At 43.8% G+C, this 18,741-nt stretch overlaps 2 protein-coding genes across 4 annotated transcripts; one reads left to right on the top strand and one right to left on the bottom strand.

Annotated features, from left to right (window-relative positions):
- Positions 1–9,224: 9,224 nt before the first annotated feature.
- LOC133921471 (4-coumarate--CoA ligase 2) lies at positions 9,225–12,679 on the top strand. 2 transcript variants are annotated; one of them, XM_062366355.1, is made up of 7 exons: positions 9,225–9,326; positions 9,431–10,576; positions 11,395–11,593; positions 11,700–11,845; positions 11,925–11,992; positions 12,083–12,185; positions 12,300–12,679. In XM_062366355.1, the coding sequence occupies exons 2-7, from the start codon at positions 9,491–9,493 to the stop codon at positions 12,417–12,419; spliced, it is 1,722 nt and encodes a 573-aa protein (XP_062222339.1). In that variant the 5' UTR covers positions 9,225–9,326; positions 9,431–9,490; the 3' UTR covers positions 12,420–12,679. The 2 variants fall into 2 exon arrangements, with proteins under 2 accessions (XP_062222339.1, XP_062222338.1); XM_062366354.1 differs by having other exon boundaries at positions 9,225–10,576.
- A 117-nt stretch (positions 12,680–12,796) lies between these two features.
- On the bottom strand, positions 12,797–16,448 carry LOC133921472 (TOM1-like protein 1). Of its 2 annotated transcripts, none has more exons than XM_062366356.1 (5): positions 16,286–16,448; positions 16,024–16,139; positions 15,237–15,760; positions 14,142–14,387; positions 12,797–13,504 (listed from the first exon to the last, which is right to left on the bottom strand). In XM_062366356.1, the coding sequence occupies exons 3-5, from the start codon at positions 15,753–15,755 to the stop codon at positions 13,088–13,090; spliced, it is 1,182 nt and encodes a 393-aa protein (XP_062222340.1). In that variant the 5' UTR covers positions 15,756–15,760; positions 16,024–16,139; positions 16,286–16,448; the 3' UTR covers positions 12,797–13,087. The 2 variants fall into 2 exon arrangements, with proteins under 2 accessions (XP_062222340.1, XP_062222342.1); XM_062366358.1 differs by having other exon boundaries at positions 16,024–16,143; positions 16,286–16,436.
- Between the last annotated feature and the right edge of the window lie 2,293 nt (positions 16,449–18,741).

The raw sequence follows: 18,741 nt of genomic DNA on the forward strand, positions 1-18,741 counted from the left end.
GGAGGGGTTGAGCTGACCTTTTTGGGCCCATGGAGCCGCCCTTGGTGTTACTGTTGTCCTTTGCCATCATCACCATGACAACAGAAGCGGAGTAGGCGGTCGAGGCAACCATCATGTGCACTCGCTAGTGGCCAGCCTCCTCTGTCCGTATCTGCCTCTGCGCCTAGTGCATGTGCTATCGCGGCCAGTCCAGCCACACCCTGCTGGCACCGCGCCCGTGAACCCCGCCCACATCGTGCCTCGGTAGGATTGCATTCGGCTCCGCCTTGCTGGCGCCTATGCCATCACCATGCCCTGCTGGTGCCTGCGCCTCGACTCTGCTGGTGATCGTACCGTAAATGTGCCCAGCCAGGCTCGTCTCTGGCTCTGCCCTGCCTCGCCAGCACTCATGCTCGTGTCGCCGTTCCTTGCCATCAGCACGCCTCCACCCTACAGGCGCTTGCGCCATCTTCGTGCCTCGCTTGCACCAGGGCCAGGCCTGCCTCCGCTATCGTGTTGGCATCTGAATTGCCGCCACGCTCCGTCAGATCTGACTCGCGTAGCCGTCGTCGCCCTCCATACATTACTTCTAGTTCTAGGTTTCGACGAGTGTTGTGCATGCGTGCGTGCGTGTACTGCCATGTGTGTCAAGTGGGCGTGGAGAGCTGGTATGGCCGTGGGCCGGTGTGGTGGGGCTTGACCGTGGGCTCCTGGGCCGCATATATAGATTCTTTTTTTAAAAAAAAAATTAGATGTACACCTATACACTCATTAACCTTCTTGGGCCCGCCCCTGATGGATACAGGCATGGCCTTTAATAGGGGTTCATGTATTAAAAATTTTTATGGTATGATGGCAAATTTCTACGGTTTGGGTCTCAACGTCATTGCCGGCGCTTGATTGGCGTGGATAATTTCCATCTAGAAGAGCATTGGTAAAAAATAATGTAGGGCTACATGTTAAAATTTGGCTTCTTTACCACCATATACTCGTATATTTTTCTCACCAGTGTTCATTTGCTAAACGCAAATCTTGGACGTAGTGGCGTTTTACATATGATGTAGACTTTTTTTATAAAAGCGATGACTAATATGTTGATACTTTTTTAAGGGATAACTCATTATAATGTTGATCATACGCTGTTCTAAGGTACGCTACTGCGTAGTCTCGAAGAAGAAGGGAAAAAAGAAAGATGCATTACTGTGTAAACTCTCACCAGTATTTTCGTATTTTTATTGTTTATGGGCCTTTTCTCCCCTTGCCTTGTGGAGTTAGGGCTCTCTCAGTTGGGTACAAAGTATGGACCGAGTACAATCCAGCCCAGTTCATTAGCTCTCCCACTTTTTTCCCCTTTCTCCACCTGTTTCTAATTTATCGCCCTACGATTCCAAAAAAAAAAAAACTATTCCATATATAAGGGACATTTTCAAGCTGTTTGTAGTTAGTTTTTTTTTTAAGAATATTTAGACTAGAAAATATGAAAAATATGTGTACTTTGGTCTCGGAAAACTTCCATAGCGTTGTGGTTTTAGTAGAGTTGCTAATATCTATTATTATCGGTATAATAGGTAATAGTACCTCATAAGGTGGGTCTCTATACTGCCAAGTGCCATCTGTTAGTGGATATTATTAAGACTACGATCTCATCGTACGATCAGGATGAGACTCGTACGACCAGCCCTGATCGCAAAATAAAATCTTGCGACTAGCCACTGATCGCAGAGCAGATACTCACATAACCAGTCATGTCTTATTTAATAATATCCACTCGAGTATTTTCTTTCCCCAGTTGATTGCTTTCGGCGAGGTATGGTCATGGAGCGGCGTGATGTTGTAGTGACTTATCTCGTAGCATTTAATGTCACAGAATGGTCTGACGGGTGAGCATTATGATGTTTGGTGATGTTACAGAGCATGTTGGATTAATAGAGCAAGGTGAGCATGCATACCCACCATCATAATGGATTAGGAATAGCTAGACTTCGTCAGCCGTAGATCTATCACTTGTTTTAGTACGATCTGTTTGTATAAACATCTTATCCATTGGTATATAAAAAAGTGAAGACTTTTCTTATACGGATAAGAGAACATATTTTGTAATAAGTTCATCTAACTCATAAGACAATATACAAGACGTAAGACTATTATCCCATATGAGATCTAAATTTAAATAAATCCTTATGTTTTTGGTCCAATTCGATATACATCTAATATAAATATAGATCAAAAGTGAGTAGATCAAGACCCATTGCACTCAATTAAAGTGCATTATTTGTTTACTTGACTGCTCATTTTGTACACATCTCTAATCGTGATCAACGCCGCTCATCTCCAGGTTAGACGGTGTTCATGAACATGCCAGGTGGTCCGAGAATATTGCCATCCCCTACACTGCTTATCCTGTTGGACACGTACCCTTCTCCCTCATCTTCACTCCAAACATTAAATCACAAATAAATAACATAAATAGAATTCTAAGAGAATCTTCATAAACATGATAATACTAAGAAAATCACTTTCATGTGGGGCCAAGAAAATCCCAGCGCTGGTCCCAGCCACAAATCACTTGCACGTGGGGCCCACATGCGGTGTCCATGTCTGCAACTCTGCATCCAGTGCGGTGTCCATGCAAAACGACCACGATGGCGAAAGAGACATGGGATTTTTGCTCGTCGCAGTAACCCATTCTTGTGAACACAAGACCTCCATGTGGCCACCGGCCGTGGTTCGGCAATGGTAATTTCGGCTCGTAGCCTGTGCCGCACCGCACGCCGATGGTGCTAGCATGGTAGGAGGCTTACCGCAGTCGCACCAGGTCGCCACGCCATCTTCGTTAGGGAAGAAGCATGAATGGTGGACTCATTGTAATTGCTATTGTTATCTATAGCCAAAAAAAGTTCCTTCTTCGCTGTTAAGGTCAAAAAATTATCACTTTTTTAATGGAGAAAATACCATATTAATCAAACAAAAAAGAAAGCAAAATGTCCCATACATGTTTATAAACTACACAACACTGGCATTATGAAAAAAAAATACAAAAATACTCCTATATATGCTTCTCTATTATCAACTCCTGCCATTATTAAAGGATGAAATGCCAAAAAAAAACTACATAATTTGATTAATGCATAAGTTCATTACACCTTGTATGCATTAAGAGTTCAAACTTGCAATTCAAATGATCTTTTTATGTAAAATACAATAGAAAAAAAATAAACATAGCTCAATACGAGATGTGTAAAAGAAAGAAAAGAAGATAAGACCCGATACAAAAGGATGACCGATCTATCTAGATCGTGGAAAAAAAACAAGTGCTCACTTAAAGAAAAAACCAAACAATATAACATATTATCTCCCTTTCCAGGATGACATAGATAGACTGGCGGTTCAACATACTGATGATGTTGCCCACTATGTAGCAGCGCAATAGGATGGGTCCAGTGTTAGGCGGAAGGACGTTAACGCTAAGAATGTCACAAAGCGCAGTGGTGTTAAAGGGAGAGATGAGGTCGGATCATATATCCAATGGTAGATGATTGAGGCAGATGCAATGAAAAAGATAAGTTCAACAACCCATTCGGCCACTGACATCCACGGAGACAAGGATCAATAGTGGAGGATACATGTCTGTTGCACCAGGCTTAGATCACGTCTTGAGGTCTCAGCGTAAGCTAGGCAGTAGAGCAAGATGTAACCTGCATATTGTTGATGATGGAATCGTAACCTCTGACATTAATAAGGAATGCTAACAAAGTCATTGATTTACAAAGCGTGACATGAAGAGTGAAACGAGACATAAGGATACAGGCTCCACTACAGTGCTTGAACCATATAGCTTATGGTCATAGCGTTTGAAAGACAATATGGAAAGATATAGTCCGTGGAGCGCACAGATGATAGAGTGTGACCTTTCACCCTAAATAAAAATTATTTTATAGGAATAGCAATGAAAAACAAGAATAAGTGACTACCAAACAGAATCTGCATCTATATAAAATCAAGTAAAGAGATGACGATATTACTGAACAAATAAAAATATTATTATGGTAGGACCATGTTCTAATTATATTTATCAAGGAGCATACATAGCGATGGAAGAAATAAGAACGGTGGTAAGGTAAAACACAAATTAATAATAAAAGGCGAGATAATACAATTGTATATGCATAGTTAGATTTTTTATATTAGCGGCGCAATTGCCGCTGGTTACAGACAGAATGTCCTATTATCATCTTATTTGTAGTCTCGGAACCACAACAGCAGAGCGTCACTTCAGAGTTATGAGATTTGCGTGTTTGGCGACATTTAGGTGAAAAGAGATTGATTAAGTCTAAATGTTAAGCGTACACGTTTTTATCACACGGCATCCGTGTTCGATCGGTCATCCGTTGTGCATCTGTCCATCCTTGTACGTTCACGGAAGTTTCAACACCATCCAGCAGCACACTAGTGTCCCACTCCTCGGCTGAGCCCACACAATGTTGGAGAGGTGAAAACGGGCCGGATTCTTTCTGCTCATCTGATCTGATTTATATGTTAACAGATCTCGAATATTAGATATTCGAAAGAAATCTTAATCTCGTATCGAATCTTTAATAGTTGTTTTCGATATCAGAATTGGATATAGAGAAACATGTATTCATCGAATATCAGATATCCGATAATAAAATTGGATATATCTGAAGATTATCTGATAGTTATCTGAACCTATTTTTTAAATTTATAATCTTTTTATACAAACTCGGATAAAGATGATTTTTATATAAAAATTATAGCTATTGATGAGATCTACAAGTTTCTACTTGATTTTTTTTTTCATTTGAAGTTATTAATATATTGAAATAATTAAAAGAAACTTTAGCCATCATATTGGGTATTCATAACTTCTCCAATTTTATTGTAACATAACATTTTTATAGGAGTATATTATTGATTTGCTTGTTAGAGCTCTAATGTAGTTGAGTTTTTGATATATAGAATGGTCGAACAATCATAGCATATATAATATATATGATTGTTGTTTTTACTCAATATTTGAATAAATATTCATGATCGATATTGTCTGTATCGGACTTGCTACATATTTGATCCGTATCAACTGCATCTGTGACCGAAATTATCTATATTTGTATCTGTATTCGGTGATATTCATATCTAACTCTGAAACTAAGAAAAATAAAATATAATATAAAATTAGCAATACCCGTTTGTATCCGATCAATTTTCACCTTATCTACCCCTCCTTCCTCCCCAGGCTTAGACCCACACGTGAAAGAGCAGTGCACAGAGCGTGGCGACGAGCTACACGAGGAGTGGCGCGGCGGCAAGTTGATCGAAGAGCGGTGCAGTGAGCAGGAATGCGATGATGGAGAGAAACGTGGAGATGGACGACCAGGTGCGACGGAGCCCGGGAAGGATGCGGCCACGGCGGGCATCATTGTGAGCAGCTCGAGGAAATTCGTGAGAGATCCACTGCGCATTTTGCAAGGCAGTTGAGGGATGGTGCGTCCCTTCACCTCCGTTGGGTGTGAAGCCGTCAACTCTGGTGGTTTCGTACCCTCTGAAATGGCGTCACCTCTCCACCTCCGTCGGGCATGGAGGGTCGCGCATGGGTGTGTGGCGCGAACAGCCCCCAAATATGTCGCACGCTTCTCTGGAATGTCGATTTGTTTTTGTATCTGGTACCAATTTGATTATATGCTGCTTCTAATTTGCTTAGCATGATAAATCAAATTGCTTTTCTCAGTTTTGTTTGCAGTTCTACCAATTTTCGTACACAGTGCTACAAATTTGGTTGCAGCTATCTTAATTATGCTTCATGGAATCAATTATTTACATGCAAATATTACGTTGGTTTTGGTTTTTTCAATCTTAAACATGAGATATATTGTTTTAACCAATTTTTTATTTAATTTGCTTTTATGATCCTTGAAATCATGCCAATTTACTTGCGCATTTGCTCGAACTTTGCTCTGAATCTATTCAAATTTACTTACAACTATTTAAAAAAAAATACCTATGTAACTTGGTGAACATGAGAATAATATATGCAATGGCGGATCTAATTCCTCATTCTCCTTTTTTTTTTCTCCTCTCTTATTTTTTTCTTATCCTGTGGAAAATGGGAAAATCGGATAGGGAGGTTACTAAATATAGGTGTGCATGATATAGGATGTACATGCTATGTATTAGTATAGCAATTAGTAATACGTGTTATGTATTAGTATAGCAATTAGTAACACCTAAGTGTCAAAATGGCCACCCTATGACATCCAAAATGGCAAAACAGCACATGCTATCTAATAGCAATGCCTAGTTGCTCTGCTGATGAACCGAATCGTCTGAAGCCGTGAATTATTTTTGGCCAACCAAAAAAACTGGAACCACAAGATCTGCCGCTAAGGACCAGCATTTCAAGGCTTGTTGGTGAATAGCGAACCACAAATAGCTGCGTTGTCCACGACACTTGGTCCAAACCAACCAATCCTCTTAAACTATGGCTTCACTTTCCTGCGGTATTAACGCCTGAAAACGACAACGGTCTATGTAGGTCCTTCAGTCGTAACCATGTACAGTAGTAATACACGTTTCATAATCAGCTAAAGAAAAGAAGGAAATACACATTTCATAATGTTGTTTTTGCTATGAATTGACAACGTTGATTTATGATGCTTCAGGCTTATGGCTTAACATATCATCAAACGGCGCACTACTGTTACCAGCAGACAATATGGATTACCAGAAGGCACTAAGCATTACCATTTGCGTGGTTCAAAAGTCGTCATGCCATTTCGGCATCGAGACTTGTGGCCTTGAGATGCACTTGTTCGGACTTGCGTGCTTCTTAGCATTTCTATAAAAATCACAACGCGCAAAGCTTTTGCAGGTTCGCAAAAGGTATGAGATACCTACTCAGCAGCTTCAGTAACTCTGCAGAAAATAATGACTGAAGAGCTGAAACAATTTCACTACTAGGATTCTAGGAATGGACAAGTGCCCAGCAAAACAACTTCAATCTTCAGTACTAGGCATTTCGCAGCAACTTTTTTTGGACAAAGGGAGACAAATTCTGCAGCAACTTCCGTACCAGCAAAGCAACTGGAGAGCTGAGGTAACGAGTTCAGAGTTGCACAGTCGCATCGCATGCCTCTGAACCGAGATCGGAGCTCATAGTTATGTCTGCCAGGAACGAGAAGTGCCTCGGATAAATGTGCACCAACATCCTACTGGATACGTACATAAACTCCAGAACTCTGCAGGACAAGAGGACAAAATGATCAGGGTTGCTGTTCAGGCCAAAGCAATGCATGTGGCAACTGGCAGGAGAGCAGCCGCCGCATCGATCGTGCCCCTGACCACTAGTTCCTCTCACCCTCCTCAGCCTCATACTTGGCGGCTTTGCCCACCACTAGTGGATTGGACGATCCCATGGCAGCATGACACTCCTCATTCATCAACCTACCTGACCTTTCCTGGGCATGGCTGCACGGAATGTCTCGTTGGCTCTATTAGCACTTACTACCGAAGTGACGATCCGTTGTAGTCCGGACTATTCCCTTCTTGTTCTTGAAATGAATGGCAGAGCTCCCGCCCTTGGTTAAAAAGAGCAATAATCCGTTTTTTATATCAGCTCGAACAAGAGAGCGACTTGCAGTACGCAGGAAATTAGCAATAGGACTTGTGTAACGAGCTGAGCTATGAGCTTGTAGTGCAGATAATTTCTGCTCTGACCAAAGTGTCAATGGGAAATCGAAGGAGTATGACTGTACGAGTTAGGGTTGGTATGAGTGAACCGTGTGGAATTTTTACTTTTTAGTCCTTTCTAAAATATTTTTTACAAATAGCATAGACTATTATGATGATCTTAATATAGGAATAGACATTATCGGGTCATAATTCTCTGTTCCATCAATCCACTGCAAGAATAAGCATTCCATGCCCTCCTATCAAATTGTCGAAAACAAATCAACAACCATATAGTAGCACGATTACTATCAATCAACTGTTGTGCACTTACACAAGAATTCACACAAAGTGTAGTAAGCTTGGATAGCTGTGAAAGGATGTCTGGAATGTTTACATTGGTAGGCACTTCACATTCACACTTAGGAACGGAAAGAGCAGAGGCATCGAGGCATCACACTATTTTACGGTGGGATAATTTTTGTTCTCTCTCATTTGAGGGATTCTCGAATTCAATGACATCTCAACGCTGCAAATTGAATCTAAATCTTTGAAGATGTAATTTTGATAGGCATACATCAAACTAAATGAAAAACTATAAATATCACTTCAAAATGCATTGAGTGAATAATTGATATGCATGTATAAACTAAATGAAAAACTACATATTTCACTTCAACATACCATAACACTTCAAACATGACATTTCAAACAAGTCATTCAAAAAAAAAAAAAAGAGAGAGCTACCAATCCAACATTGTAACAAACCCTAAATTTTAATACATACATTATGTACATTAAAGTACTAATCCGATTTTAGATCATCCAATTCAAAGAGCTAATTCAAAGAATGAGATACCAATCCAACATTGTAACAAACCCTAGATTTTATGTCTCCATCCTAATCTCACCACAAAGAGACTTTCTATTGGACAAAACTAAGGGAAATGAGAGGTATTTTCTTGCCAAACCAAGTCCACACACAAAAAAAAAAACTTCAATCTCTACATATTTGATGGATTTGAAGGAGGGAAGGAGAGGGAGGAGAGGCGGTTGCCCTTACGTCTGTTCTTGACTCGGGTGGGGAAAGCGAAAGAGAGAGAAGATATGTTGGCACCCGCGCTCAACCTACGTGGCAAAAAAAACAGCATCAAAGTCATGTCGTAGTGTAATGGGTCAATATCGCCTAGTTTTATGACACCGTGCAAGAGGCTAACAACGTCAAAGATAGTGACGTTATGCAAATAATTTATTTCTGGACAAAATTTTATGGAGGATCCATTTGTAAAATATATTTTCGAAATGGCTAAAAAATAAAAATTACATGTGAACCGCAACCAAGCCGCGACACTTGCTATGGGCGCGGGCGAGCATGCAATGGCCAGTGATACGTGGACAGATGGAGGCGCAGCAGAAGCCACGCGCCATACCCTGTGACCGTGAGTAACGGCTGAACGTTACTGATCAGGCAACACAAAGAAAGAAAGGTGATTAGAGAGCGTTTATTGATAGAGACTACAGTTGTTACTAAAAAGGTGCGCGCATTTTGTATAGGTACGGTGGCGAGTGTGCGTGTTCACTCTCCTCTTGTCTTCCCTCTCTCTCCTACCTACCCCCTCCCTCGCGCGCGATCTCTCCCTCTCCTACCTCCGTTCTCTGCTGCTGTATTTATTTCCATCGTCCATTCACTTCAGTCTCAAACACCATTGCCGTGTAGCTAAGCCCATGCACTGATACGAACTCACAAGAAATTGCTTGTGTACTTTAGTGCAGGTTCTGTTCCTTGGCCATTCCAAGAAGGACTCTGTTTCTTAAAAAAGCAGAGGAGATGATCACGGCAGCTGCACCGGAGGCGCAGCCGCAGGTGGCGGTGGACGCGGCCGCGGTGACGGCGGCGCCGGAGGTGACCGTCTTCCGGTCGAAGCTTCCGGACATCGACATCGCCAGCCACCTGCCCCTGCACGAGTACTGCTTCACCCGGGCGGCGGAGCTTGCGGACGCGCCGTGCCTCATCGCGGCAGCCACGGGGAGGACGTACACGTACGCCGAGACGCACCTCCTATGCCGCAAGGCCGCCGCATCGCTGCACGGGCTTAGCGTCGGCCAGGGCGACCGCGTCATGATCCTGCTGCAGAACTCCGTGGAGTTCGTGCTCACTTTCTTCGGTGCGTCCTTCCTCGGCGCGGTCACCACCGCCGCCAACCCGTTCTGCACGCCACAGGAGATCCACAAGCAGTTCAGGGCTTCCGGCGCGAAGCTCATCGTCACCCAGTCCGCTTACGTCGACAAGCTCCGGCACGAGGTCTTCCCAACAATCGCCAAGGCGAGCGACAGCGAGGACAACGTCCTTACCGTCGTCACAGTCGACGACGTGGCCAACGCTCCCCAAGGCTGCGTGCCATTCTGGGAGCTGGTCACGTCCGCCGACGAGGGCTCCGTGCCGGAGGTGTCCGTATCTCCGGACGACGCCGTGGCGCTGCCATTCTCGTCGGGCACGACGGGGCTGCCCAAGGGCGTGGTGCTGACGCACGGAGGGCAGGTGTCCGGCGTGGCGCAGCAGGTGGACGGCGCGAACCCGAACCTGTACATGCGGGAGGGCGACGTCGCGCTCTGCGTGCTGCCACTGTTCCACATCTTCTCGCTCAACTCCGTGCTTCTGTGCGCACTGCGCGCCGGCGCAGCGGTGATGCTGATGCCCAAGTTCGAGATGGGCGCGATGCTGGAGGGCATCGAGCGGTGGCGCGTGACGGTGGCGGCCGTGGTGCCGCCGCTGGTGCTGGCGTTGGCGAAGAACCCCGCGCTGGAGAAGTACGACCTGAGTTCGATCAGGATCGTGCTCTCCGGCGCCGCTCCGCTCGGCAAAGAGCTCGTCGACGCGCTCCGCGCCCGCGTGCCACAGGCCATCTTTGGGCAGGTCGGTATCCGCTAGTTTTGTTTCACTTGCTGGCGTAAATCTATCTATCTATTACATCATTATTTAAGGAGAAAATGAGTTTTTATATTTACTTTTAAGCCACAAAATTACCATGTTCGAAAAAAGAAAAAGATTACTTATTGTTATAAACATCTAAGTCTTAATAAAACCAAAAAAAATCCATATCAAATACGATTAATAAATAGTTAAATTTGAAATTAAAATTTATAGAAAATTAGCAGTTCAATTTTCATACGGTTTGAGAAAAAATATCTACATAAAAAGTCTAAATAAAATAAAATAAATAGTAATTGAAATTATGGTTAGAATAAAAAAGAAAGATCTATATTAAATATAGTCTTAGAAAAAAAATCAAATCTATTATAAAAATCAAATACCTAAAACAATACATACAAAATACACCTAATCATATTATCGTAATAAAAAATAGACTTAGTTCTTGAAAAACAGATAACACATACTACTTATTTATTTTAGCTTTAGTTTTTAAAAACAAAATTTCAAAATCCCAAACTAGAACGAGCAGACCAGTATAAGGAGGGTGGCATCCCACGTCCCATTGAAGCGCAAAGTGCCAACGGACCATCGCATTGATGGATGCTGATCGCAACGTCTAGGCCGGGAGGAAACCGTAGCCACGTCGATCCGAGCCTCTCGTTCCACCTACCCAACTCGGCGCACGGTCCAATGCGTCTCCACCCACCCGCGATCGGGCGCGCGCAAGTGCAAACGCTGTAAAAAGCTTCACCGTGATTTTTGGAAGAATCGGACGTGATGTTTGACGCACGTCGTTGCAGGGGTACGGGATGACGGAGGCCGGGCCGGTGCTGTCCATGTGCCCGGCGTTCGCCAAGGAGCCCACGCCCGCCAAGCCGGGCTCGTGCGGCACGGTGGTGCGCAACGCGGAGCTCAAGGTGGTGGACCCCGACACGGGCCTCTCCCTCGGCCGCAACCTCCCCGGCGAGATCTGCATCCGGGGCCCGCAGATCATGAAAGGTACACACACACGAGTGCCAACCAATTGCACACCTACGTTTGCTCGTAGTAGCCTCGGTGCCGTTGCACCGTGCACCCATGACTACTGATCATGCGTGTGGCGCAGGCTACCTGAACGACCCGGAGGCCACCGCGAGGACGATCGACGTCGACGGCTGGCTCCACACCGGCGACATCGGGTACGTCGACGACGACGAGGAGGTCTTCATCGTCGACCGCGCCAAGGAGCTCATCAAGTTCAAGGGGTTCCAGGTCCACACCTGAAAGCCAGAAAAGATGTGTCCGTTTATAACTGCTTCAACCTTTTTCTGAAGCTATAACGCCCGTGCAGGTGCCGCCGGCCGAACTGGAGACTCTGCTCATCGCCCACCCTTCCATCGCCGACGCGGCCGTCGTCCCGTAAGACCACCGCTTCGATCGGTTGCTCTGAAATATAAAGCACCGGACGAATTGATCGCCTTGACTGGATGTATGTACATGACATGACAGGCAAAAGGATGACGCCGCCGGCGAGGTCCCCGTCGCTTTCGTGGTCCGCGCCGCCGACTCCGACATCGCCGAGGAGGCCATCAAGGAGTTCATCTCCAATCAGGTAGTTGGCTACACTACTGAACATCACGGTGAAACGTGATCTTGGTGACGGTTGATGAACGCTGGCTCGGCGATTTCTGACCATGTTTTGTGTGCACGCTTGTGCCTATTTCAGGTGGTGTTCTACAAGAAGCTGCACAAGGTGTACTTCACCCACTCGATCCCCAAGTCAGCGTCCGGGAAGATACTGAGGAGAGAGCTGAGAGCCAAACTCGCCACCGCCGCGAGCGCTTGAGCTGTTAGGTTTAGAGCCTTGCCTTGCTTACATGCTTATCATCTGATAGTGGCAGGCCATGTGTTCCAGTTTTTTCCTTCGAAAGATTATACCATGCAATGCAGTGTTTGCGTATGACCGTGAAGCACGATGTGCTAAGGTTCTATGTTTTGTATGCGAGAGTCCTCTCGAACTAGGGAGTGCTATTTATCTCGAACTGGGGAGTGCTGTTTGTTGGGTGATGATGTGATATAAAGAAAGATTGGTTGATTTTGTTCTCATCATCTATACATCCATTTCTCTCTCAGCCTTACCGCAAATAAGCTCGATTAGCCAAGGCAGAGTAGCCTGAAATGATTACTGAAGTGTGAAATGATTACCGAAGGGAGGAGCAAAGATTCAGGCACACACCGAACATATCTTTCCATCGAGGCACAATTCACCATCAAATACATTCATGGGTGATGGGTCCATGAAACCAGAAGATGACAAAGTGCAGCAACTTAACAACTGAACGAACTGTAAAAGGGCACATGTATAAACAAGCGACCCAAATCCTAACGAATGTGCAATCTTCTACGGTTCTACCGTCCGAATACAGACATCATTCAGCACCATAACAGCTCAAGCCATGAAGAGCCGTGGAAGTATCTTCTGAATCCGCAAGGAACTCAGGACTGGGAAGGTATTTAAAAGCTGATCAGGTCATCTTTCTTCGGATCCTGCTTTTTTGGCCCTTCCTGTGAACTGCTTCCTCCCTTCTTGCCAAATATCATCTCGTCGAGATCATCAAGGATATCATCATCTCCACCTGACCTTGCTCGAGCAGCAGCTGGTTTTCTGACCAGGGCATCTTCATTGCCAACAGCAGTGGAATCTTCATGTTCTGTGGCAATCGGTATAACCACTGGCCGTTGTTGCTCCGTATGCTCCGAGGCCCTGGGTTCCTTCATCTCTTCGTATTTGGATATCACTTTCTGGATCTCATCGTTCACACTCAAGGCCTCAAAGAGCACAGCTTCATTGTCTCCAACCGTCTCAATGATTCTCTGGATAGTGTGCTGAGATTGGTAGCATTGTTGAACAAGAGTGGCTGTCAAGTCATCCTGTGGTGGTAACAGAACTTGTCACAAAATAACCTTTACAGAGAATAATTTTCATTTGCTTAGCAAATAATGGTGCTCTGGTAAATTTTACATTGGTTTTCCATGCCTGGCCACGAGAAAGCAGCCAGCACTGGATGCAAAGCATATAAAGCACAGCACAAAACCAAATTAGTCCATGATGCACAACATAAAAAGTGTAAACATTATGAAATGTACTCCCTAGTCTTACAACAGTTGCAGTTGTTGAAATGCAGTGAGTGTGATTGCAGGGAAAGCAATTAACATATCGTGCTCAACATAGCACCATGTAGTACATTTTCAATAATTCTAATTCCCTAATGACTGTACAGAGTATGCATTATACTAACAATCAACAAGAACTGCAAAATATCTCATTAGTATGCATGAATTTATCACCTAATATCAGTGCGGCAAGCGAAATCCACCTCTAAGTATTTTTACTCATCAACACGACAGAGAAAGCAATACCCAAATTTAAAAACATCTTTCACTGCAAAAGGTCCATGAGGAAAAGATTTCATGCGTGAAAATAGCTATTAGCGTCATGATGTGTAGAAAACTAGGCAGCTGTAGTAAAAAAACGAACTTGGGACACAGCTACACAAAATGTAGTTACCTGCAAAGCATCCTGCTGAGGGGAAGAGGAAAGGACAGTTGAAAGAAGTTCTATGCTGTTACGAGCTACATCAAAAGCTTCTTTTGTTTCTTCAGCAGTATATGTATGCACATGCACATCTTCAAATGCCTGTTGGGGCAAGCTTGCATCGACTTCAGCTTCAGCAACCGAACGTGGTGGAGTAAATATGGGGGCCAAGCTCTCATTATCACGTCCAGGAAACCGGATTCCTCTTGATTTCAAGCTCTACATAAGAATGAAATGATCATGTTAATTCTTATAGAAATTTACAAGGACTACCTTGGTTACTAAAGTGCAAATCATTTAGTGCAAGAAAAAATCAAATTGGTCATTTGCAGTACTCCCTCCATTATCTTTAACTTATCGTCCTCGAATGTGTGCAACCAAACTTTTAAAACTTTGACCACAAAAATATAAAAAAAGAAAAGAATGATATTACAAGATACGCTATCACAAGTACTACCATATCATCATTGTTTTGATATTTTTTATAAACATATAATTAGAAAAAGTAATGGGCACAGTCGTGTATTAGATATTGTGCTGATGTCTAACATGGCCAAGCGAGGGACAATAGAGGGGGTATTACCATAAAATCTGACGTCTGAATAACTTGTAAATTACTAAATTATAATAAATAATCAGCCCAGAACTATAGAAAATGATACCAGTGCTGCCTAAGGTCTGCTCATGGTAAGTACTAGGTGAACTGGGCTGATTGTGCAAAATTATAACCATTAAAAAATGTCAGTAAATTCAAAGTACAAAAGAATGCAATCTATGAAGCGTAAGCATAAAACAGCTCAGTGGTTGCATACTTGCATGAAGAAATGTAATGCGCTAAAGCAATCTTACTTCAGCATGTTGCTCCTAAGCAGATTGTTTTCTATACTTGCATCATGGAACAGCACAGATTATTTTTATTTTGTCTTTTTGGCATGCACTGGCAGAATAAAAATGAATCCTCTGCTGTGTGATAGAATGGGTCCACTGAAACATAATACGAGCTGTGCAGATGGTTTGGTTGATAAACCAGTGTAAGCAAAACAAAGACTCATGTAACTGTTTGCATACCTTGTAGGTTTCCTCATAGACTGGCAGGTAGCGGAGCTCATCACCAGACTCTCCCCACGCTTCAATCAGCATAAGGGTCTTGTTCCTGTTATTCACCACCGTCTGAGGGTCATCAATCAACTTGACCATCTCATCAAGAACCCGCTCGGCCGCAACCTCTGAGAAGGCCTTCTCGCAGTTTTTCACAATAGTCTCTAGAAGGACCAAGGCAAGGTACTGGATCCTAGCATCTTTTAGCATGATCCGCTTCTTGATCCCACGGATGAGGTCAACACTGTTGACCTTCTCCGTGTTGATCAAGTCGCAAATCTCCAAGTTTGAGTTCCAATCAGGTCCCTCCAAATTCTCTGAGGTGGCATCCTCGACAATCTTGTCCGCCGGAGTCTGACCCTGGAACAACTCCTTCATCTTGCCGCTCATGGAGCTCATGCCAGCTGTCATCTTCTTGCTGACCTCCGTCCCCGTGATCTTCAGGCGCTCGCCGAAAGCGCTAACCTTGTCCATCAGGTTGTCACTCATTTTCGCTACAGAAAAAATTAGTCCAAAACACGGGCACAGCACAGTTAGACGAAGAGTCCAAAGCACAGGCGCGGACTTAACGTGGGACAGGCGGATTCAGTTGAACCCCCAATTTTTTTGGAAATAAACTGTTTTAGGTACAACGATCTTGCGCGCTGAGGACGACGAGTCTAATTGGACCATGTATAGTTTCGATTGGATTAGCACCAAGGAAATTGGCAAAGAGAAGCTCCCCAACAACAATCCGTCCAAGCAGGCTAGGGTTTACCTAGCAATAAATTGAAGAAGAGTTCGATCCAAGCCCAGATGGATCTCCACCCCACGGCAGTCCAGCACCAGTAGAGAGCGGGCAGGAGTAGACCGACGCCTCCCGACGAGAGAAGCCTGGCTTGTGACGGCACAGAGAGAGAGAGAGAGAGAGAGAGAGAGAGAGAGAGAGAGAGGAAAAGGATTAGATCCAAATACTGAGAGGAAATTGGGGAAGCAGCCAAGCAGGAGAAGCGGATTAGGAGGAGGTGTTGGGGGCGCACCTCCGCGACGAAATCGAAGACGCGTGGGAAGGAAGAATGGAATGGCGTGGAATCCAACTGGAGCGGCTTCTCCTTCTCGTACCCGGGGACTTATCTTTGCTGTGGTGTTTCTCGGTGAGTTGTTTTGCGGTGCCTTGCTGTTGCGGTCTCCTGTTATTGCGTCTAGACCAACACGTAAAGCCCGTTACTCCCCCATCTTTTTTTCCGGCACGCTATGATATATTGACATTTGTGTATCTCGCGCCATGATAAACGACTGGCAAAATTGAAGACACCCCGTCTCAATAACCCTCTGTAGAGACCGAATAAAGTGCATGAAGTAACTAATTTGGACAGGTAGCCAGCCATAGAACAGTCAGGTGACTCACAGGAGGCTTACACATTCGTCCTAAGATGAATCTATAAATCCGGTGTTCTAAACAGGAGCACTCTCTCTATATATCAGGGTCTAACGTGCGTGCCAGCCCTAAGGATCAAACGTGCTCTCTGAGTGCACTTTCACCACCGACCCATCGGAGATCGAGCAACTATTGTAACTAGTTATAATTTCGTGTATAAAAGAGTTATAACTATAAGTATAAGGTGATTGCAACTAACATATTTCAACTATAGACAGAGAGAGGTCCCATCCATTGACCCCGTGGGCTCACTGGATTATCGAGCGTGTTTCTACCTTGTGAACAACAATTACAATTAGTTGTAACTACGTGTATAGAAGAGTTACAACATATACTATAGAGTGATTGTAACTATTAGTTGCAACTACAGATATAGTGTGGTTACAAGTATGTATTGTTCAACGTGTTGTAATCGGCAATATTGCAACTGTATTATTCAGCATGTTGTAACTAGATTATCTATCATGTTCTAATTATATTGTTCAACATATTGTAATTAGAGTGTTTATAATATTGTAACTAGTCCACACTAAAAAAATGTGTCATAACTAGAGTGTCTATCATGTTGATAACTAGTTCACACTAAAAATGCATATTATAACTAGAGTATCTACCATGTTATAACTAAAATATCTACCATGTTGTAACTATAGTGTTCACTATATTGTAACTATAGTGTTCACCATATTGTAGTTAGAGTGTTCGTCATGTTGTAACTAGAGCGTCTACCATGTTATAATACTCACTCGATAATATATATCATAACTAGAGTGTCTGCTATGTTTTAACTTAGTTGTTTCTGATACACAACTATAAACCAAGTTGTAATTGTAGTATAACACAAGACGGACTTGGTCGGGCACCTGGAAGGAAGGTCAGCTCGATCGGAGGCACGCGGGAGGGAGGAAGACTCTGTCGGGGGCGCATAGAAGGGAGACTGGCTCAGCCGAGGGAGGCAGGGAAGCAAGCATGGCTCGGTCAGCTGGCCAGTGTGTAGCCAAGATTATTATACATGTAGAATAGGCTCGATATATGTATATATATACTAGTCAATACTATATATACATTGTGTGGACTATATATGTGTGTGGACTAGTGTATGCATATATATAGTGTGTATATATTTTGCAGGTATGCACTTGCAGAATGCGCATAGGCCAACTACGTGTGCTTGACTGAGCAACCAACCAGGCTCTGACACGCGTGCTAGCCCCACAGAACAAACGCGCGTCAATCGTGCCTCGAGCGCGCTCCCACCCACCGACCTCGCGCGCTCACTGAAGACCGAGTAACGATTGCAACCAATTGTAACTTCGTGCATAGAGGAGTTACAACTACTAGTCCACACTAAAAAATGCATATCATAACTAGAGTGTCTACCATATTATAACTAGAATATCTACTATGTTACAACTAGAATATCTATCATGTTATAACTATAGTGTTCACCATGTTGTAACGGTAGTGTTCACCATATTGTAACTAGAGTATCTAGTCCACACTAAAAAAATGGATATCGTAACTAAAGTGTCTACCATGTCGTAACTAGAGTGTCTACTATGTTATAATTATAGTGTCTACCATATTGTAACTGTAGTATTCACCATGTTGTAACTATAGTGTTCGGCATGTTGTAACTAGAGTATTCACCATGTTGTAACTAGAGTGTCTACCATGTTATAATTAGTACTCAATTGACAATGCATATTGTAACTAGAGTGTCTATCCTTTTGTAATTATGTTGTTGAGCATGTTGTAACTCGGCTATCAGGGGCGGTGGCCTGCGAGGCGGATTGAAGGTGGACTCAGTCAGGTGTGCGTTGAAGCGGTTAGGGACGCGCGGGAGGGAAGCTGGCTCGGCCGGGGCGCGCGTGGGGAAGGAAGCATAGCTCGGTTGGCCGGCCAGTGCACAGCCAATACTCGCTATATGTATGTATGTATGTACGTACGTACGTACTACTTTTTAAAGATGTACATGCTCCTTTTTGAACATCCGTTAAAGAGGGAGTATGTACACCCGGGAGTACAGAAAATTCTTCAATCTGCCCTGCACACCAC

This window comes from Phragmites australis, chromosome 6 (assembly GCF_958298935.1).
Source record: "Phragmites australis chromosome 6, lpPhrAust1.1, whole genome shotgun sequence".
In the NCBI taxonomy this organism is placed as follows: Eukaryota; Viridiplantae; Streptophyta; class Magnoliopsida; order Poales; family Poaceae; genus Phragmites; species Phragmites australis.